Source organism: Hemibagrus wyckioides, linkage group LG15, assembly GCF_019097595.1.
Source record: "Hemibagrus wyckioides isolate EC202008001 linkage group LG15, SWU_Hwy_1.0, whole genome shotgun sequence".
Taxonomy (NCBI): domain Eukaryota; kingdom Metazoa; phylum Chordata; class Actinopteri; order Siluriformes; family Bagridae; genus Hemibagrus; species Hemibagrus wyckioides.
The window spans coordinates 12,957,893-12,980,852 of NC_080724.1; the positions used below are offsets into that span (position 1 = coordinate 12,957,893).

At 41.4% G+C, this 22,960-nt stretch overlaps 1 protein-coding gene across 2 annotated transcripts in view; it reads right to left on the reverse strand.

Moving 5' to 3' along the window:
- The window catches only part of nhsa (Nance-Horan syndrome a (congenital cataracts and dental anomalies)), a 40,972-nt gene extending 22,021 nt beyond the window's left edge, over positions 1–18,951 (reverse strand). The window contains exon 1 of one of the 2 annotated variants that reach the window (XM_058409412.1): positions 18,427–18,951. In XM_058409412.1, the coding sequence (XP_058265395.1) occupies positions 18,427–18,715 (289 nt within the window). In that variant the 5' untranslated portion in view covers positions 18,716–18,951. The remainder of the gene's footprint in view (positions 1–18,426) is intronic. The other variant, XM_058409414.1, reaches the window with a different exon arrangement.
- Between the last annotated feature and the right edge of the window lie 4,009 nt (positions 18,952–22,960).

Here is a 22,960-nt window from a genome sequence, read left to right on the forward strand (position 1 = left end):
AGCTAATCACTGAGGTTAGCGAGTTACGCTGCTAGAACTCAGCTGTACCGTGTTGGACAATGTGAAGACACAGCGACAGGGAAACTGGACAAAACTGTAAAAAACATCAACATTTACCTCAGATTTGTTCATCATTTAACAGAATTACCACGAGCTAACACGTGAGACGAGTGAATTCCGGGAGAAATCTTCTCAAAAAACATTCAGCCAAGCTAACAGGCTAATCAAACATTTGCAGTTAATAAAAGCTCAATCTGGCAAGCTAACACAGCATGCTAATGTTTAAGAAAGCTAACCAATGATTCTCTGAGAAGACAATAAATGTGCAGGGCTATATCCCAAACTACAAACCCTACTGTTCTCAGTACCCTAGTGCACTTGATTATGATCAGTATGATGATACAAAATGACAGACTGTCAAAAATAGTGCACTATATAGTGAATAAAGTGTGATTTGGGACAGAAGTCACTAGTGTGCACTCACTGCTTGAAAAATAGTGTACTGACTTGCTGTGTGTGTGTGTGTGTGCGTGTGCGTGTGTGTGTGTGTGTGTGTGTGAGGGTGTTTCCCTTCATAGACCAGCTGGAAAAACACAGCAGGTGAAAAAGCATCCTTTCATGATGATGTCATGCACAGCAAACTTTACCGTTGCTACATGTTTTTCAGGTGGTGCTGATTGTGTGTGTGTGTACGTGTGTGTGTGTGTATGTGTGTGTGTTATTACAAAACACACGCTGACCATTTTGCAAATCAGCAGTTTCGTTTTGCATAGAAAAGTCCGAGTCCACTATCAAGAAGAGTTCCTCAAGAACATGGACACGTGAACGCAATGAGACAGAACGACAGCTGCAGGTGAAAACAAATGGAGAGAATGGAGAAGGATAAAAGTGTCCCAGTGGTGAAGGAAACACTCAGGGTCATAACCCCATGCCTGGACATGTAGCTTCAGCATATTACAGGAAATGACATAACGTGTGTTCTATGAAGTGATCGAGGGTCCATGGATGTGATGGAAACATTGTCCTGTTCTAAATGTTTGTGTAAGAGAGTAAAGTGTGTGTGTGTGTGTGTGTTCCTGTAGCTTTAGCAGTGGCTGCCAGACCCGATCTGAATGCGTGTTTAATATCTGAGGCGATGTTCAGTGACCGTGAAGTGATTAAACCCTGACTGAAGTCGTGCCACGCTATTGGATGAGCCAGATAATGCCCGAGTGTGATTGGCCAGTGGCGTGTGAGATGAAGGAGAAGTGAAGTGAAGCGAAGGCTTTAGTTTCTGACTTGAAGCTTGTTGATCCTGATGATCATCGACACACCAATTACTCCAACTAATCATTTCATTTCAGTTATTCGTTAATATTCATTCTTTCTGTCTGCTTGAATGTGTCGATGTCCGTCTGTATATCTGTCTGTCTGTCCAAGTTTCTGTCTGTCTATCTGTCTGTATTTCTGTGCTTGTCTGTCTGTCTGTATTTCTGTGTTTGTCTATCTGTATGTATTTCTGTTCTTGTCTATCTGTCTGTCTGTATTTCTGTGCTTGTCTATCTGTCTGTCTGTATCTCTGTGCTTGTCTATCTGTCTGTCTGTATCTCTGTGCTTGTCTATCTGTCTGTATTTCTGTGCTTGTCTATGTGTGTATTTTTGTTCTTGTCTATCTGTCTGTCTGTATTTCTGTGCTTCTCTATCTGTCTGTCTGTATCTCTGTGCTTGTCTATCTGTCTGTATTTCTGTGCTTGTCTATCTGTCTGTATTTCTGTTTGTATTTCTGTGTTTGTCTATCTGTCTATATTTCTGTGCTTGTCTGTATTTCTGTGCTTGTCTATCTGTCTGTATTTCTGTGTTTGTCTGTATTTCTTTGTTTCTGTGTTTGTCTATCTGTCTGTATTTCTGTGCTTGTCTCTCTGTCTGTCTGTATTTCTGTGCTTGTCTATCTGTCTGTCTGTATTTCTGTGCTTGTCTCTCTGTCTGTCTGTATTTCTGTGCTTGTCTCTCTGTCTGTCTGTATTTCTGTGTTTGTCTATCTGTCTGTATTTCTGTGCTTGTCTATCTGTCTGTATTTCTGTGTTTGTCTATCTGTCTGTATCTCTGTGCTTGTCTGTCTGTATTTCTGTGCTTGTCTATCTGTCTGTATTTCTGTGTTTGTCTGTATTTCTGTGTTTGTCTATCTGTCTGTATTTCTGTGTTTGTCTGTATCTCTGTGCTTGTCTATCTGTCTGTATTTCTGTGTTTGTCTATCTGTCTGTATTTCTGTGTTTGTCTATCTGTCTGTATTTCTGTGCTTGTCTATCTGTCTGTATTTCTGTGTTTGTCTATCTGTCTGTATTTCTGGGCTTGTCTATCTGTCTGTATTTCTGTGTTTGTCTGTATCTCTGTGCTTGTCTATCTGTCTGTATTTCTGTGTTTGTCTATCTGTCTGTATTTCTGGGCTTGTCTATCTGTCTGTATTTCTGTGCTTGTCTATCTGTCTGTATTTCTGTGTTTGTCTGTATTTCTGTGTTTGTCTATCTGTCTGTATTTCTGTTTGTCTGTATCTCTGTGTTTGTCTATCTGTCTGTATTTCTGTGTTTGTCTATCTGTCTGTATTTCTGTGTTTGTCTATCTGTCTGTATTTCTGTGCTTGTCTATCTGTCTGTATTTCTGTGTTTGTCTGTATTTCTGTGTTTGTCTATCTGTCTGTATTTCTGTGTTTGTCTGTATCTTTGTGCTTGTCTATCTGTCTGTATTTCTGTGTTTGTCTCTCTGTCTGTATTTCTGTGTTTGTCTATCTGTCTGTATTTCTGTGTTTGTCTATCTGTCTGTATTTCTGTGCTTGTCTATCTGTCTGTATTTCTGTGTTTGTCTGTATTTCTGTGTTTGTCTATCTGTCTGTATTTCTGTGTTTGTCTGTATCTCTGTGCTTGTCTATCTGTCTGTATTTCTGTGTTTGTCTATCTGTCTGTATTTCTGGGCTTGTCTATCTGTCTGTATTTCTGTGCTTGTCTATCTGTCTGTATTTCTGTGTTTGTCTGTATTTCTGTGTTTGTCTATCTGTCTGTATTTCTGTGTTTGTCTGTATCTCTGTGTTTGTCTATCTGTCTGTATTTCTGTGTTTGTCTATCTGTCTGTATTTCTGTGTTTGTCTATCTATCTGTATTTCTGTGCTTGTCTATCTGTCTGTATTTCTGTGTTTGTCTCTCTGTCTGTATTTCTGTGTTTGTCTATCTGTCTGTATTTCTGTGTTTGTCTATCTGTCTATATTTCTGTGCTTGTCTATCTGTCTGTATTTCTGTGTTTGTCTATCTGTCTGTATTTCTGGGCTTGTCTATCTGTCTGTATTTCTGTGCTTGTCTATCTGTCTGTATTTCTGTGCTTGTCTGTATTTCTATGTTTGTCTATCTGTCTGTATTTCTGTGTTTGTCTATCTGTCTATATTTCTGTGCTTGTCTATCTGTCTGTATTTCTGTGTTTGTCTATCTGTCTGTATTTCTGTGTTTGTCTATATTTCTGTGTTTGTCTGTATCTCTGTGCTTGTCTATCTGTCTGTATTTCTGTGCTTGTCTGTATTTCTGTGCTTGTCTATCTGTCTGTATTTCTGTGCTTGTCTGTATTTCTGTGTTTGTCTATCTGTCTGTATTTCTGTGCTTGTCTATCTGTCTGTATTTCTGTGCTTGTCTATCTGTCTGTATTTCTGTGTTTGTCTATCTGTCTGTATTTCTGTGCTTGTCTATCTGTCTATATTTCTGTGCTTGTCTATCTGTCTGTATTTCTGTGTTTGTCTATCTGTCTGTATTTCTGTGCTTGTCTATCTGTCTGTATTTCTGTGTTTGTCTATCTGTCTGTATTTCTGTGTTTGTCTATCTGTCTATATTTCTGTGCTTGTCTATCTGTCTGTATTTCTGTGTTTGTCTATCTGTCTGTATTTCTGGGCTTGTCTATCTGTCTGTATTTCTGTGCTTGTCTATCTGTCTGTATTTCTGTGCTTGTCTATGTGTGTATTTTTGTTCTTGTCTATCTGTCTGTCTGTATTTCTGTGTTTGTCTATCTGTCTGTATTTCTGTGTTTGTCTATCTGTCTGTATTTCTGTGCTTGTCTGTATTTCTGTGTTTGTCTATCTGTCTGTATTTCTGTGTTTGTCTATCTGTCTGTATTTCTGTGTTTGTCTATCTGTCTATATTTCTGTGCTTGTCTATCTGTCTGTATTTCTGTGTTTGTCTATCTGTCTGTATTTCTGGGCTTGTCTATCTGTCTATATTTCTGTGCTTGTCTATCTGTCTGTATTTCTGTGCTTGTCTGTATTTCTATGTTTGTCTATCTGTCTGTATTTCTGTGTTTGTCTATCTGTCTGTATTTCTGTGCTTGTCTGTATTTCTGTGCTTGTCTATCTGTCTGTATTTCTGTGTTTGTCTCTCTGTCTGTATTTCTGTTTGTCTATCTGTCTGTATTTCTGTGTTTGTCTATCTGTCTGTATCTCTGTGCTTGTCTATCTGTCTGTATCTCTGTGTTTGTCTATCTGTCTGTATCTCTGTGCTTGTCTATCTGTTTGTATCTCTGTGCTTGTCTGTCTATCTGTCTGTATTTCTTTCTGTCTTTCTTTCTACTTCTGCCTTCCATTCTTTTCTTTCCTTTGATGCTTGCATTAATTATATGTAAAATTCCATCTGTGTTCCTACACACACACATACACACACACACACACACACACATATACACAGACATAGATCATCTAAGATGCATCCCTCTGATGGTTCTCAGTGTATCAGGTGTCTTTGCCGAAGGGGCAGGAGTGTGTAACCCGACACACACACACACACATTCTGTCACACTTCATGGCTAGCGATCAGAGTGAGTATGTGTCTCCCACGCCCTCAGCTCGACCTCCATCAAAACGCTCGGTAAAACACTGGAACTGTTTACACACTCCCTACTTTACTGATGCATCGTGGTTTGTGATCAAACACACTCTGGTTATTAAGGGTCAAAACTGTGAACTGATCAAAATCAACTGTTCTGTGGGCGTGTCCCAAATCACACACCCTATGGAATATATTGTGGACACACACTCACCGGTCGGTCCCAAATCATACGCCCTATTCACTATATAGGTCACAAATTATAATCTTGTGTGTGTGTGTGTGCGTGCGTGTGTGTGTGTGTTATGTTGCAGCTCTCAGTAACACAACCATCTGGAAGATCACATGAGCAGACACAATCACACACACACACACACACACATACACACATACTCACACACACTCAGTTATGCAGTTATACTTTCAGGCTTTTACTCAAACATGCGCAGACAACAAAACCACACACACTTAGTGCAATCCCAAAACATCCGGGGCTATGAAAACACACACACACACACAAACACACACCCACACACCATTCATTCTGACCTGCATGTAACCTTCAGAAAAAGAGCAAATATTCACAGCAGCTTGTGAATGAAACTGAAATGAAAAAGCAGTTATGGTGGAATAGTGACAGCACACACACTCTGGTGGTTAATAAAATAAAACATGTAGAGAAATCTAATCTAATCTAGACAGGCAGTATGGGCACCTTGCTAAGTTTTCTAGTTAGCACTAAATGAATCTGCTAACATTGAGTCGTTCTCTCACAGATTCTCTCAGGGTTTTTTCCCGCCCATGGCTCATGAATGTCTGAGGTAATCCAATCACAATTTTATTCCGTTTCATAAACATTAAGAGTGATGAGAACGAAGAAGAACTCTGTCAGATGAGACGAGATCTAAGCTGGGCCGTTACCTCAGAGCCAAACGGTGGGGAAACAAACAGTATCACATGCTCAAGTGATCAAAACGTGAGCTAGTTACATCGATAGCTACATTTACTTAGCCTAGCTAGATTTATAGCTATATTTCCTTACAAGGTTCAACAGTCAACGGTTTCGATGACAACCAGACTCCAGGCTTTAATATGAGGAAACTGGATTTAAATGGTGGCCATGACACTTGTAAACAAACACACATTTTCTGTTTTAATCAACACGAGGACATTTACACACACACACACACACACACACAGGCCATGAGACAGATAGGGGCTGCTGTAGCTCTGAACCCATTCAAAGCTGCTTTCAATTACACTTACACAACCACATACCACATAACCCTCACACACACACACACACACACTCAACCTTCCTGTCTCTCTGTCCAAAAACTTCACCTAAAACAACACTAAATCATTAAAATGTTACAACACACACACACACACACCCATTCTGGTACTTTCCATGCTGGTTAGTCCCAGACACACACATACACATACACACATACACACACACACAAACAAACACTGCTCCCCAGAGAACTTGGATTTGATTCTATTAGTGACTTCATGACCCTCGGTCCTATGACGTAACACGCCCACTCATTCACTCTCTCTCTCTCTCTCTCTCTCTCTCTCTCACACACACACACACACACACGCACACACACACAAACACACACAGACACACACCGATTCCCGAAAGTGAGTCAGCAGGTCCCTACTTATTCCAAGAACAATATTTAAGCCTGAAAACAAAAGTAGCCAAAAAACCACAAGAAAGACTTGACTGGTTCGTAAAAACAAACGCAGACACACTTCACATTACAGAGTGAAGCCAGTTTCAGTGCAAGTGTGCAGTCTGTATGTGTGTGTGTGTGTGTGTGTGTGTGTGTGAAAATGTGTGTTTGTGAAAATGTGTGTAAAACCTGTATAAATGTGTGCAGTGAAGATCCAAAGCACTGAAGACACGTAGGCCGAGCACTAAGGACAGTGAATTTTTAACCAAAGGAATTTGTTGTGGTTTCTCACTAAAGGGTCAAACGAACAGAATTTACACACACACACGCACACACACACACACAGCTGGTTGTGGTAATAACCATCTTAACATGATTACAGATTGTTATGATGCCATGATTTGATTTTGCAGGTTCATGTATTTCCATTCAAAACAGGAAGTCAGAGAGTGGGGCGTGTCAAAGGCAACCAATCCACAGTTGTGGGATTAGTAGCAGGTGCTGAGTATCTTCCACACAATTAGCAGAAAGCTGCATGACAAAATCTATACACAAAACTATGTTTCATGCTAATGAGCTGTTACTGTAGTTTTGTTTACAAGTCATCCGAAATTTTCTACTTGATAGTTGAATAACTGTGCTAATAGTGAACTAGCCATGCTAACTAGCCATGTGGAGCAAATGTGGCCTAATCATTAGCGAACTACGTGCTAACCCAGGACCCACTGTGTGCTAACTGTGCTAATTTGCACTAGATATAAGTAGAAAAGTGTGATTTTTTTTACAGTGTATCAGGACGTGTGTATTGTTTAAAAGGCTCATGTGTGAGTGTGTTGAAACCACAGCTCTGATCCATCGTGGAGCCTTCAGGCTTGTTTCTCCTGCCAGCTCGCTTCAGGGGGAAAATGCTGAATGTTGCGAGCTCTCGCTCTCTCGCGCTGGTGGTCTCGCAGCAGACGGGTCTTTCAGCTCTCATCACTTCCAAATCTGCTAAATCAATCAAACACACTGTGTGTGTGTCTCAAACCACAAATTTCCTATAAACAGAGGATCAATGATCACAATAAATCCACTCCAGACTCGACACGTTAGCATGCTGTGAGGAAACATCAGGCTAATCTCTGCACTAGCCTCTGTTAAAGTCTGTTAAAGTCGACGCCATCTTTACCACAGAACACTTAGCAAATTACCGTGTGGAGCAAGCTTATCTAACACTTTATTTAATAGTGTGAAAATAACTTATTATCCAGCTAGCTAGCTGTTTCGATATGTGGGATTAGCTAATTCAGTGGTTGTTGGGATTCAGCTGTTTTGTTAGCTAGCTGTTTAGATTGATATGTTTAGCTAAATCAAAGAATCAATGGGACATTTTACTACTTTGTTATGTAGCTATTAGCGAGATTATACTAGCTAGATATTGATATTTAGATAATGAAGTCCAGCGACCAGGTTAGAGATTATTTATCAATTTAATCCAAAGAATAAAATCTCTGAACTAGCTCAACAAGCTAACAACAATACCAATGGTAGCTACGAGCATTCTGTATTTATTTCTGTCCATGTATTTTATTTAGTGAAAAATTCAGATCTGCATTTATTTCAGTCGATATTCCGATTGATATTTTTTGCTGACTGTATGATTTTCAGTCTAACTTTAATTTAGGTTTCATTTATTTTAAGTTTTTATTGATCTGTATTTATCTGTAGTTCAGTCACTAGTTGGTTTCGGAGCTTCAGATAACATCAGAGTCTCTGTGAAGTGTGGTGACGTAATGTTCTGAAATATTACAAACACATGGTGTGTGTGTGTGCGTTTGTGTGTGTGTGTGTGTGTGTGAGAGAGAGAGAGTGTGTGTGTATGTGAGGGTGTGTGTGGGTGTGTATGTTTGTATGTGAGACTGTGTGGGTGTGTATATGTGTGTGTGAGAGTGTGTATGTAAGTGTGTGCATTTGAGAGTGTGTGAGTGTGTATGTAAATGTGTGTGTGTGTGTCTGAGTGTGTGTGTGTGTGTGTGTGTGAGAGAGAGAGAGATACGGAACACAACATCCTCCTCTGTGTGTCATAACACTACAATGGTTTCTTTGAGCTCTTAAAAGCTTATGGATCCTCTGAAGTGTGTCGAATTCTTCCGTTACAATTCCGGTGGAAGTTCCAGCGTGTGTGTTTGTGTGTGTGTGTGTGTGTGTGTGTATCTAAAAGACCTGAAATGTTATAAGCTCCCCAGAGTGGAATAAAGTCAGATTTCTGAGCTCTAATGGAGCGTTAATGATGGAGAATAAAAGAAAAGAAAGGAGACAGAAGAAGAAATGAAGTAAACGAGGTTGAGAGTTTTATATTCCTTTCTCTTCATGGTCACAGTTTTGCTCTCGGTGGGGTGTGTGTATGTACAGAAGTGTGTGTGAGTATGGAAGTGTGTATGTGACTCCACACACTGTGATAACACACAATTCCCAGCTTTGTATCATGACTTCTTGGAAGTATCAGGATGTGTCTCAGATGTCGTGGGAAGTCCCCACACACACAAAGCAGGCTTCTTGACTCTATGCGTGTGTGTGTGTGTGTGTGTGTACGCAAGTTACTGCTAGACTTTTTCCCAAGCCCATATTACACTGCCTTGATGCCTTGATGTCTCACACAATAAACTAAAGTCCAACATGCCACTGTTCAAGCAACCGTTTGCTTCTAAAGTCACAAATACGCCATTTCATGCCATTTTCAGCTAAATTCCTCCCTGATTTATGCTACGACCCAAGTTCTCATTGTTGCCTGATTTCTCAGCAAAGTCTTGTTTAAAGTTCAGTTGACAGCAAACTATTTCGGTTTTTGTGTTAAATTGGGTAAATTGTGCAGGTTCACACTGAATTTTAAGCAGCAATACATTAAAATTCGTTCTGTTTAAATCATTTTAATTCTGTTAATAATTTTTACACTGGAGTCTGATTCTAGGTTCATTTGGGGGCGGGGTTTATAATCTCACATATACATTCACATACCATTTGTGTACAGCTATTCCATATGCGCTCAGGTTGGCTCAACACACGGCTCAACACACGGTTTGCTGGGTTTTTTAATCATTTCCTGTTCTATCCAAGTGCTTTTAGGATACACAGCACTTCATCACACAGGAGCAACTGACAAATTCAACCAATCACCTTCCTCAGCATAGCTTCTCATCACTTCCACACCTGATTCAGATGAAGCCCAGACCACTGTTTTTGAAGAGGACCAGGGCTGAGATCTTAGGACTTCTTCCCAGGACAGAAAACAGCATTTACACTTCATCAACTGTCCAAAAGTCTGGGTTCAAACATTCTCAGCTTCAGAAAAAATGGCCAGGACAGTCTTTATGATTACAATAGCAGTAGTACAGAGTTCTGTAGAGCGTGTGAGAGTGAGACCTGGACATGAACTAGCTCAGGGACGTTCAAATCAGGATGAATTCACACACACACACATACCAAAAGGTGATAAAGGAAATGTCAGGGTTGTTCTGTGTGTGTGTGTGTGTGTGTGTGTGTGTTAGTTAGAGTTAGAGAGGAAGAGAGGAGGAATGCTACTGTGGTCCAGACGAGCAGGCAGCCAGCTTCATTCACAAACACAACCCAGATACACACACGTTCTCCGTCTCGTCTCCCAATCCTCTCTCCTCTACTTCTCTCCTCTTTCTCATCTATCTCTCTTTATACTCTCATGTCCTTATCCCTCATTCTGCTTCATGTAAAACACTTTATTGGTGCTTCTATCATTATTTAGCCAAGGAGGCAATAAACTGAGATTTATTGCCACATTACAGTTTATACAGTTTAGTATGAAAGGCAGGTGAAATTTAAGCATTAAAGCAGGCAGTAAAATAAATACCTTACCTTAATATACAATAAAGGTCAAATCGAAAATAAAACAAACATAAGGTAGAGTTAGAAGAGAATGAGTAGAGAACAGAGAGAAAAAACCTGATGTATTACATGTTTACTAGCCATTTCCATGTGTGTACAGGGGTCAAGCGGGTGCCAATACTTTGGTACTTTGATACATCTTATCAATAAAACAGGCACAGTTTCATTTTCATCATGTCTGTCTGTGTGTGTGTGTGTGTGTGTGTGTGTAGAGCTGAGTGCCTTCAGCGTCGCAGGACGTAACGTAGGGTTCATCAGAATCACCGAACAGGGAATGCGTTATTCATACTGAAAGAATGCTGCATTTATTGGGTTTCTGGCAATCGAGGAAAAATGTGTTTCATCTTCCACTTCCACTCGCTCTCTGTGCTGCCAAGTCGCTTTTCTCTCGCTCAGCACTCGGGGTTTGTGGCGTCTTCCTCTCTCCACATCACTTATTCTTTGGTTTGAATTTTCCTTTCCTGGACATGTTTAATGATTAAGTGTGCCAGTGTGGTGGTCTGCTTTAAGGACTGCTAGCGTTTTAATTTGATTTATTCATTTTTCCATATACTGGTGGATTGGAGGGTGAGAATTTAGCTGCTTTTCTCTGTGTGATGCGGAGTTTCTCCAATAAACTCCGCGTACACTCTCACACTTTCACCCTGACTGCTGTGTCAACTCATTTCTCTTAAACATTACATGAAAACATTCATTAACATCACTAATGAATAAATCGGATTCGAGTTCAATAATAACACAATTTGAAGCCTTTTCTCTATTATTTCATCCTAAATTTCTTTTTTAGTTTCTTTTTATTTCATTTTTGTGAGTTTTTATAATTTTGCTATTGCGTTTAACCCAAGGAAAATTTAAAAAAATATTTTGTGTGTCTTTGATTGGTCCAGAATCCTGAAGAGACTCTGTGATTGGTCCAGTATCATGAAGAGACTCTGTGATTGGTCCAGTATCATGAAGAGACTCTGTGATTGGTCCAGTATCATGAAGAGACTCTGTGATTAGTCCAGTGTCCTGAAGAGACTCTGTGATTGGTCTAGTGTCCTGAAGAGACTCTGTGATTGGTCCAGTGTCCTGAAGAGACTCTGTGATTGGTTCAGTGTCCTGAAGAGTCTCTGTGATTTGTCTAGTGTCGTAAAGAGTCTCTGTGATTGGTCCAGTATCCTGACTGGTTTCTTTGATTGGCTCAATGTCCTGAAGAGTGTCTGTGGTATTCATTGGGCTGAAGAGTTTCAGTGTCTAGTGTCCTGAAGGTTTGTGTGTAAGTTCTCGGATTCTTTGATTGGTCCAGTGACCTGATGGGCCCCTGTGATTGGCCGAGCTCCACATCACATTTTTATAACAAAATACAAGGAAAGGAATTGAGGAATTTGAATTGAATCTGATTTATCACACTTTGATTATGAAGTGTGTGTGAAATGAAATAGTCTGGAAAATAAAGCTCCTCTGTGTGTGTGTTTTTGTGTGAGTGGCTTTACTCTGAACTTACTTCCAGGGAAAAATAAATGGAAATTGTTTTCTCTCTGACCGCTATCACTGTCAGCTGAAGTTAAGGCCAAACACACACACACACACAGATCAGGTGGTTAATATCCAGCAGTGCAGAGGTCAGTCTGGATTGTATGGGGTGTTTATGGCTGCAATCTTCTTTAGACGTTTTGCAGGAGTCTGGGAACCACTACAAAGCACTGCCTGATTACACACACTGTATTTACGACCCACACACGCACACACACTCATACACACACACACACACTCTCTCTCATTGGGACCAAATTACTGGCCTTAACCTACCTGCGCTGGAAATGAGAGAGGAGAGCAGAAGTAAGTGGCATTATTATGGTTATTATCATGATTATCTGTGAGGAGTCATAAACACGTGGTGAAGCTCGTCCACACAGACAGGACACCAGAGTGTGTCTCATCTCACAAATCACAGTGTGTGTGGATGCTTCAGTGTGTGTGTGTGTGTGTGTGTGTGTGTGGTGTAAGGCTCATCCAAGTATGGTATAAGAGTGAAGGAATGCCTTTGATGTTTTTCAGAAGAAATCAAACCTGAAGGGTTTTTTACTGAATATTTCTTTAAGTACAGTGTGTTTACCTTTCACTGTTACCTTAACCATCTGCTGCTAAATTTCTCCAGGTTAATTAAATTATAAAAATAATATTGATACGGAGATCACGGATGTCTTTTCTGAGAGATCACTGCCGTTTTTTAAGTGACTCATTAACTTACTGTTTTGTGCTGAATGTTTTATTTGTTTTTTCCTTTATTAAAGTGTTGACTTATTTACTTTTGCAGACATTAAATGAACGCAGGGCTTAGTGGTTAGCACTGTTACCTCACAGCAAGAAGGTCCTGGGTTCGAGTCCCAGGTTCAAGCAGGCATGGAGTTTGCATGTTCTCCCTGTGCCTGCGTGGGTTTACTCCGGGTACTCTGGTTTCCTCCCGAAAACATGTTGATTGGTAATTCTAAATTGCCTGTGTGTGTGTGGTGGTCTGTCTATATGTGGCCCTGCAATGGACTGGTGACCTGTCCAGGGTGTACCCCTGCATTTCACCCAGTGTGTGCTGGGATAGGCTCTGGCAGAACCCTGTGACCCTAATTAGTGGGTATAGAAAATGGATGGATGAATAAGTGAAAGCATCAGTCCTCTTATTTTCAAAGCAGACATGAATAATTTCATCGGGAAGAATTGAATTGTTCATTTTTTGGGGTGAAATCACTCGCATCCTACATTTTGTATAAATACATCCTTTGAGTGTGTGTTAATTCAATTTATCGGCTTTAATCGTATAATTACTAATGAGTTACATTAACTTTTTGTATAGATTATATATTTTAAAAAATGTACAAAACTTCTCTTAGTGTGGATTTTTGTTGAATCCACTGCCATAATCCTGCTGCTGGAATTACTTAAAGGTTAAAGGTCTGAGACTGTCTGAGCTGTGCCTATGGAAATATGGCATACATTTCCATAAATAATGGAATAATACCTAAATAACACATACAAACACACACACACAGAGATAATCACTAATCCCAGTTTATTATCTATGTGCGTCACACTACCACAGTTTTCGGGTTCATGAACTTTCTTAAGGTTTAATGCTCCATTGTATGAGCTCCACCCTCTATACCAGAATGGCAAGCAGTCACACACACACACACACACACTCAAAAATATACAGACCTGCTTAGGCCCTTAAAACTAGAATACTACACAAAATTAAAGATACTTTTCTGATCAACATGGCTGTGAAGAGTGGTTCTGTGAGTTACTGTATATTCCCGTCAGCTCCAACCAGTCTCTCCATTCTCCTCTGATCATCACCAAGTCATTTCTTCCCACATAAACAGACATTTTATTTATTTTTTTTTTTTACACAATTCTGTTTTTAAAATCTGGCTCCAACAACCATGCTACCTTCAATGTCCCTGGCATGAACATCCACTGAAGCTTTTGAACTGTACACATATGATCTGGAGCACTTCTTCCATGTGATTGGCTGAATGGATGAATAATCAGGTATATGGGTGTTCCTATTAAAGTGGCCAGTCGGTTTATACAAAAATATTCAGACTGAATTTTTTGTCCATTACATTCCTATAAACACGCTATAATCCTCCCTGCCTGTGACATGGAGTCGTCTCAGTTCCAGCACCTGAACATTTATTTTCATGTTACATCATCACATTCAAATAAGGCACTTCTAGAGAACTACAGTAGAGTGCGCCTTCTCCAAAACTAATGTGACTATTCATTACAGAGCGTAAACTGTTTAGGAGTTAAAACACACACACACAAACACACAGACTCAGATGCTAATCTCAGATTGGATTTCATGTTTAGTGAGCTTATCAGATTCCCACCGCTTGCGAGAAACTGAAAGAGTTTTGCTTTAAGTCTTACTCCAAACATTACGCAAGGACCACAGCAGAGAAATGAGGTGTGTGTGTGTGTGTTGGTGTATGTGTTTTGTGTCACTTTGCATTACTCATCTGTCAGAAGAACATGACTGAGGAACGGGTTGAGGTGATAATGGAGTATCTGCTCCTTTGGGCTAATTCTAAAATCAAAATGAAGTCATGTGTGAAAGTGTTTAGAAAAAAGATTCCACATCACTTTAACATCACAAAGCCAGAAGTTTGATGGGTTTTTTTCCCTGATAACAAAACCGATGTAAGATGTACTCAGTGGTCCATCAATGCTAAGTGTCTTTTCTGTGTAATTGTAGTTGTAGCTGCATGAAGCATTTCTTGCTAATTTCACAACATATCTGAGGTAAATGTTGATATTTCCCACACTTCTGACTCATTTCCAGCTAAAAATAACACTAGCTAAGCTGTCATTCTCAGGCATTAGCTAAACTCCTGCTCAGTATCCATATTCCCTAACAAGAGTGTGTGGTTGTGTGTGTGTGTGTCTGTGTGTGTGTGTGTGTGTGTTTGAGAGAGATATACCCACTCCTATAGGGAGTTAGCGTTCAGTGCTAAGTGCTGTTTCTATGTAACTGTAGCTGTATGGTTCATTTATTTGTCATTTATTCATCACTGCACCTTCACGTCATCTATAAAACACTAATCTAAGTTCACAGTCTCAGTCACTAGCAAAACTTCTGCGTAGCGTCCATATTTCCAGGTTTCTTAGCAACAGTGTTCCACACAGAGTGTGTGTGTGTGTGTGTGTGGGGAATGTACACACAGCTAAAGGGAGGAGAAAGTGTTGAACTTTTCCAGATTCCCCTCAAAGCAACACACATTCTGACTACGGCACCAAGCCAGACACGTGCACCACACACGCGCACACACACACACACATACACGCTTCTATGCAAGCAACTTAGCTGCTCAACTGTTGAAGTAAATAGAACACAGAGTTAAAGGGGGACATCTCGATGTTATGCAACACACACACACACACACACATAGCACAGGGATGGCACATGTACACAGTGACTCATGTGAAAATGTCTGGTCTAAACACAGAGAGAGCTTCCAGCATTTTGTGGCCTGATTCTGTCAGCATCATGTCTGATGTCACACACACATACACACTTTTTAGTGCACTGAAGGTTGTGATCTAAGAGGAATAAAACACTTGGAGGTGTGCAGTTCCAGGAGAATAATCAGCTTCAGGACGGTAACAGGAGTCTCAGCAGATGAAAGTGTAATTAGCTCAAAGTCTCTAGTTAGCTTTAATGTAGCTACTGTTTTGTAGAGTAATTCATTGTGCACACACACACACACACACACATTAACAGTGATTGTAATTGAGATGAGCTCAGTGTGCCTTTAGACTCTACACTGTTAAACAAAGGGGGAGGTGCATTCACAACTGCATTAACACAACAATTGCAAACACACACACACACACACACACGGTTTTACAGTGTGCTATAATTGTGAGGTTTTGTTTTGACTGCTCTTTCACTGTAATTATAGGGTCTGATTCGAAATGAAACACAGACTCACACACACACACACACACACACACACACACACACATACAATCACAGAAAATCAGGACGTGTGAGATAAAAGACTAGAGGTCTGAGCAGAGGTGGTCTGATTTATGGCTGTGTTTCAAATGGAAAACTCACTTCTAATCAGTACACACTCATAAGGAGAGATGGTATCAGGGTCATGTCCCAATCCTAAAGAGGCGTCTGAAAAGGAAAACTAAAAGGCTGTAGGAACAAGTTAGATCGTGTTCCCAATCTGAATGGAAAATATGAAATGCCGCCCACTCAGGCGACACCCGTAAGAAGGAAGTAAAATATGGTCTTGAATTCATTCTTTTCATAACAAAACATCCGGAGGATAAAACGGACAAACTATGTGCTGTTAAACAGGGAGCACTCTGAAGCATGGAGTCACGTCCCAATCCAACATTTACACACTTTTGAGGTGTATAAAATGTCAATAATTATTTATAAACAGGATGGAGGAAAGGAGCGGGTTGTGTCTCAAATGAGATGATGACTAATAAGACAGTACTTGGAAAGACACATGCATTGGGTTTCATTGTGACAAGTGCAGTACTTTCTGGGTGAAACAGAAATAAAGACAAGACTGCCTTATAAGGAAGCAGTCAGAGACTGGATGGCACTGGGTCATGTCCCAATCCAATGCTGGTTAAAAATCCTGCTGAGGAGCCTGATAAGGAAAAAAAAAATAATATCAAAGGAGATGGGGTGTGTCCCAATCCAACGTCCAGACAACACGCTGACAGACGAGGTGTCTCAATTCAGATATGACATGCAGGCAGCACTCGAAGGAAGGAAGTCGTGTCTCAATCTGACATTTGCATAAAATGCTGCCTGCAGGGAAACTAAGAATAAAACGCTTCCCAATCAGAGCTTCCTGAAAGCTGAAAGAGCCGGGCATTGTGGGAATTCCTGCATCCACAGGTGCTCAGCGTCAGCCTGTCAGTGCTTCCTGACCTCTGACCTTTTAAAGGGCCATACTCTCTCACTGAGACCCAGGGGGCATGTTGTGATCACTCAGGAGGGCGGGGCTTTGTGGTGAGGGGGTGGGGCTTTTTTTTTAAAGAAAAAGAAGAGAAGGAGAGAGAGAGAGATTGAGAGAAATGGGAAAGGAAAAAATGGGAAAGGGAAAAACAGAAAGGAAATGTGAAAGAAGAGTGTGGGAAAAGGCAAAGAGATAAACATGAAAAAAACAGGAAAAGAAGTGAAGCAGTGAGAAAAAAAGAAAGAAAGAGAAAAGGCAAATAGAGAGAGAATGTTAAATGGGGAATGAGAGGGGCATTCTGGAGAAGGGGGAGACAAAAATGGAGAGAGAGAGAGAGAGAGAGAGAGAGAGAGAGAGAGTTGGTGTTAGGAGAGACAATCAGCTGACTAGAAAGATAGAAAAAGAGATTCAGAAGAAAAAGAATGTGTAGTTGCTAGTGTTGTATAATTGTGTAATAGCACTGTTATGGAGTGAGAGAGAGAGAGAGAGAGAGAGAGAGAGAGAGAGAGAGAGAAAGATGGAAGCAGTGTATAAACAGATCAGTGGTGTATGACACACTCCAGATCAACACTGACGCACACGCACTTGTCTAATGGAGCATCATCACGTTAAACACACACACACACTCTCTCTCTCTCTCTCATACACACACACACTCTCTCTCTCTCTCTCATACACACACACACACACACACTCTCTCTCTCTCTCGCGCGCGCACTCTCATACACACACACACACACCCAGTAGAGAAGGAAGACGAGCCCCTACAGTGTGTATAACTCCTAACTGCGTATTTCCACTGGAATGTGTACAAATTATCAGAGGGATTTCTAAAAAAACACACAAAGTGACAGGTTGTGTGTTAACATGATGATGTCATCAAGCAACGCCAAGCCCCTTTTATAGTATTCACAATCACAAAACTACTGGCTGTGCTCTTTTATTTACTCCTGCTTACACCCATGTTCACTTTATCACGTTCACCTGTCATACTGCTCACTTTCCAGATGTGGTCCATCTCTTCCTCTGCACAAAGTATTGGCACCCCTCTAACCTCATCACTGAGCTGATATGATGTGGGAGGTGGTTTATTTCCCAATACAGCATAGACACTGATCTGGATATGACTGTGTGTGTGTGTGTGTGTGTTTCACATTAAACAAGCTAAAAGTATGCTGTCCTAAATACTGTAAGTATTCAAAGTAACAAAACCCTGTGGCCTGAATCAAGATCTGAAATCAAATTAATCAAATCACACACAGATCCATTGAATGCATAGTGTTTTTTTTGCAAGAATCGACTCAGTCACGTGACTCATATCGTACATCACTGTACTTCAGACTAAATACTGCAATGTGTTTTCTGTCAAATGTTTATCCTCTTATTGTAATGAAAAAAAAGAAAAACCAGTACAAGCGACATTCCACAAAACTTTGGAAAACTTTCTCCAGCCAAACTGTTGCCATGGTGCACCGGAATGTAGACAGCGTTAAACCGGTTAAAAAGCAACAATTAGAACAATAAACAGTGCAAAGCTTTTTTACTCACGCACTGTCTCCTGTTTGTGGTCCAGCTCTTCGGTACTCCTCTCCATGCGGCGCACTTTCTCCCGCAGATCCCGCAGCCGCCGGTCAGTGGACGCCAGCTCCCGCTCCAGCTCGTGAAAGAGCGAGCCCGCGTGCCGCGCTACGTCCGACAGCTGGCGCACGGTGCGGGACAGAGCGGCGTTACTGACCGCGCACAGGTCCTCCAGCAGCGCCGGTGGAGAGCTGTTCTCTCCCGTGTGCGCGCTCCTGCACAGCTGCTGGGGCTCCACAGTCCGCTTGGCGAAGGGCATGTTTTCAATAGGATTATTTTTTTATTTTATTTTACCCACCAGCGCGCGCTCGAAGTATAAAATCCCACCAGGAAGTTTAGAAGTTTATTCTTTGCTACACAAAGAATTTAAAAGATATATATTTTCCACCCGCGGGATTCCGAGACTTTTTATTCCGGAGGCTCGAAGCGCGCTCGCGGCTCGGGCTCCATCCTGGTCACACCGGAGCACCGCGCCGAGCTCGTGAGGGTACACTGCACTGTGAAACACGGCGGACCTGCGCGCGCTGTTTACCACTGCTTTAAACCGGGGGCGGGTGCACGCGGGGAGTTTTACCAACACCCGGAACGGAGCAGAGCGGAGCGGATCGTTCAGACTGTAGCAGAATAAAACATACACTAACTATACTCACACCACAGAGCTGTTGAGTTCTGCACTGTGATTGGTCAGAACGTGTTGATTAGTTTTCTATAATTGCAGCACGGACAGTAGCAAATATTAATGCATTGGTTCTAAAGTGCGATCGTTTCCATAGTAACAGCTCATTCAGGGGGAAGTATCCGGCATACGATCCACTGATAATAAACTACATTTTAAATATCACTGATGTGGTGAAGTTTTCTGTGAGGTGAAATGTGAGGAGTTTATACTTTTTTTTTTAGAAAGGCCTTTGTTAGCAGCTATTAGATTTAATAAATAAAACACAGTGTTGATTATTTTCCAACAGCAGCATGACACACAGAGGGTTTTATTCCTCATACAGAACAGAAGTGTGTTATACGGTATGCTGATCGACACTGTTTGTGGTTAGGACGATGGAGTGTGCGGTTGGAAAGTCAGATTATGCATGAGTGTGTGTGTGTGTGTGTGTACTGTGCTGACGTCAGCCGCTCTCTCTACAGGAGGAGGCTTTAGATTCGGCTGGATGGATTTAGTGAAGTCTGCACTCAGCGAATGTGAAAGAGTCGGACAGTGTGACGAGCTTGGCCACACAACTCTAATACACACTGTGTGTGTGTGTGTGTGTCTGTGTGAGAGAGAGAGTGAGAGAGAGACACAGAGAGAGAGAGAGAGTGAGAGATGCAGGGAGAGTCAGTGTGCCAGATGCAGAAAATAGTCATGTGACCTTTGACCCATGTGTCTGTCAGCTGCCATGAACAAATTTGTCTGTCTATATCTATCTATCTATTTGCATGTGTGTGTGTGTGTGTGTGTGTGTGTGTGTGTGGGTGGGTGTGTGTGTGCGCGTCAGTACTCAGTAATGTGAGCAGTGTTTGTTTCCCCAGCTGATTCTGCCCATCTGCACTCTCTCATTATTACTACAAAAAAAAAAAGAATTGAAATAACTGAAATTTATTTAAATAATACAGTAGAATAAATAAGTTAGAGGAAAATGAGTAAAGTTATTATTTTAGAATAAATATAGAAAACATTTTTGATAAATGATTTTTTTTAGAATTTATAAACTGAACCGTAAAAAGCAGGAGCATTAAATTGAACTGAAGAATTGTAGAAAGGTTTCAGAGAGGTTTTACTGTAGTATCCAGTAAGCAGAATTATAGAAGGAATAAAAACAGTTTATGAATTGTGAGGAAGAAGAAAAAAAGATTTTGAAGACACAGTAAGACACATGAAGGCTGAAGTTTTGACTATGTAGGTCAGTCTGAGACACTCGCTGCTGTGGTGCATTGTGGGATTTCATCAGTGTTCTCTGAAATGTGTTTATGAAGATGATTACAGAATACACTTAGACAACATCATGTAGGAGATGAGTTTTTGGCATCACTTCTTCACAGAGGGAGTGGAGGAATGGTGGAGCGAGGGAGTTTGGGATGGAGGGATGGAGGGATAGTGTGAGGGATGGATGAGAACCAGAGATGAACTCAGTAGTTGCTGTTTATGGGGCTGTATCCTGGCAGAACATGGCGATAACGCTCATGCATGTGACCTAAATCCTGTGTGTGTGTGTGTGTGTGTGTGTAGGGGTAGGGGTAGGGTTCTGCTCACTAAGACAGATATAAAATACGACTTGCTCATTCATCCCTGTGGCTGCAGATAAATTCCGAGGTTACAGGAAATATGACGTGTTTTTGTAATTCCAGGCAGTGAATCTGATTCACTCCATAAAAGGAAAGTGAGGGAGGAGCCGATGGTGCATGATGTAACAGTGTAGATGTGTGATGGTATTTAGGTTGAAAACATTTCTATTTGTTAGAATGTTTTTGTGGGTGTTTACTGGTGTTTGGTGTTTGGGCGTGTCTGATTGTGATGTTGGTGTTTTGTGGTGTTTGATGGGGAATGTTGGTGTTTTGTGGTGTTTGATGGGGGGTGTTGGTGTGTTGTGGTGTTTGATGGGGTATGTTGGGGTTTTGTGGCGTATGATGGGGGTGTTGGTGTGTTGTGGTGTTTGATGTGGCCTGTTGGTGTGTTGTGGTGTTTGATGGGGGGTGTTGGTGTTTTGTGGTGTTTGATGGGGAATGTTGGTGTTTTGTGGTGTTTGATGGGGGGTGTTGGTGTGTTGTGGTGTTTGATGGGGGGTGTTGATGTTTTGTGGTGTTTGATGGGGAATGTTGGTGTTTTGGTGTGTTTGATGGGGAATGTTGGTGTTTTGGTGTGTTTGATGGGGGGTGTTGGTGTGTTGTGGTGTTTGATGGGGAATGTTGGTGTTTTGGTGTGTTTGATGGGGGGTGTTGGTGTGTTGTGGTGTTTGATGGGGGGTGTTGGTGTGTTGTGGTGTTTGATGGGGGGTGTTGATGTTTTGTGGTGTTTGATGGGGAATGTTGATGTTTTGTGGTGTTTGATGGGGGTGTCCGTGTGTTGTGGTGTTTGATGGGGGGTGTTGGTGTGTTGTGGTGTTTGATGGGGAGTGTTGGTGTGTTGTGGTGTTTGATGGGGAATGTTGGTGTTTTGTGGTGTTTGATGGGGAATGTTGGTGTTTTGGTGTGTTTGATGGGAGGTGTTGGTGTTTTGTGGTGTTTGATGGGGAATGTTGGTGTTTTGGTGTGTTTGATGGGGGGTGTTGGTGTTTTGTGGTGTTTGATGGGGAATGTTGGTGTTTTGGTGTGTTTGATGGGGGGTGTTGGTGTTTTGTGGTGTTTGATGGGGAATGTTGGTGTTTTGTGGTGTTTGATGGGGAATGTTGGTGTTTTGTGGTGTTTGTTGGGGAATGTTGGTGTTTTGTGGTGTTTGATGGGGAATGTTGGTGTTTTGGTGTGTTTGATGGGAGGTGTTGGTGTTTTGTGGTGTTTGATGGGGAATGTTGGTGTTTTGGTGTGTTTGATGGGAGGTGTTGGTGTTTTGTGGTGTTTGATGGGGAATGTTGGTGTTTTGTGGTGTTTGATGGGGAATGTTGGTGTTTTGTGGTGTTTGATGGGGGGTGTTGGTGTTTTGTGGTGTTTGATGGGGAATGTTGGTGTTTTGTGGTGTTTGATGGGGAATGTTGGTGTTTTGGTGTGTTTGATGGGAGGTGTTGGTGCTTTGTGGTGTTTGATGGGGAATGTTGGTGTTTTGTGGTGTTTGATGGGGAATGTTGGTGTTTTGGTGTGTTTGATGGGAGGTGTTGGTGTTTTGTGGTGTTTGATGGGGAATGTTGGTGTTTTGTGGTGTTTGATGGGGAATGTTGGTGTTTTGTGGTGTTTGATGAGGAATGTTGGTGTTTTGGTGTGTTTGATGGGGAATGTTGGTGTTTTGGTGTGTTTGATGAGGAATGTTGGTGTTTTGTGGTGTTTGTTGGGGAATGTTGGTGTTTTGTGGTGTTTGATGGGGAATGTTGGTGTTTTGGTGTGTTTGATAGGGAATGTTGGTGTTTTGTGGTGTTTGATGGGGAATGTTGGTGTTTTGTGGTGTTTGATGAGGAATGTTGGTGTTTTGGTGTGTTTGATGGGGAATGTTGGTGTTTTGTGGTGTTTGATGGGGAATGTTGGTGTTTTGTGGTGTTTGATGGGGAATGTTGGTGTTTTGGTGTGTTTGATGGGGGGTGTTGGTGTTTTGTGGTGTTTGATGGGGAATGTTGGTGTTTTGTGGTGTTTGATGGGGGGTGTTGGTGTTTTGGTGTGTTTGATGGGAGGTGTTGGTGCTTTGTGGTGTTTGATGGGGAATGTTGGTGTTTTGGTGTGTTTGATGGGGAATATTGGTGTTTTGGTGTTTGATGGGAGGTGTTGGTGCTTTGTGGTGTTTGATGGGGAATGTTGGTGTTTTGGTGTGTTTGATGGGGAATATTGGTGTTTTGTGGTGTTTGATGGGGAATGTTGGTGTTTTGGTGTGTTT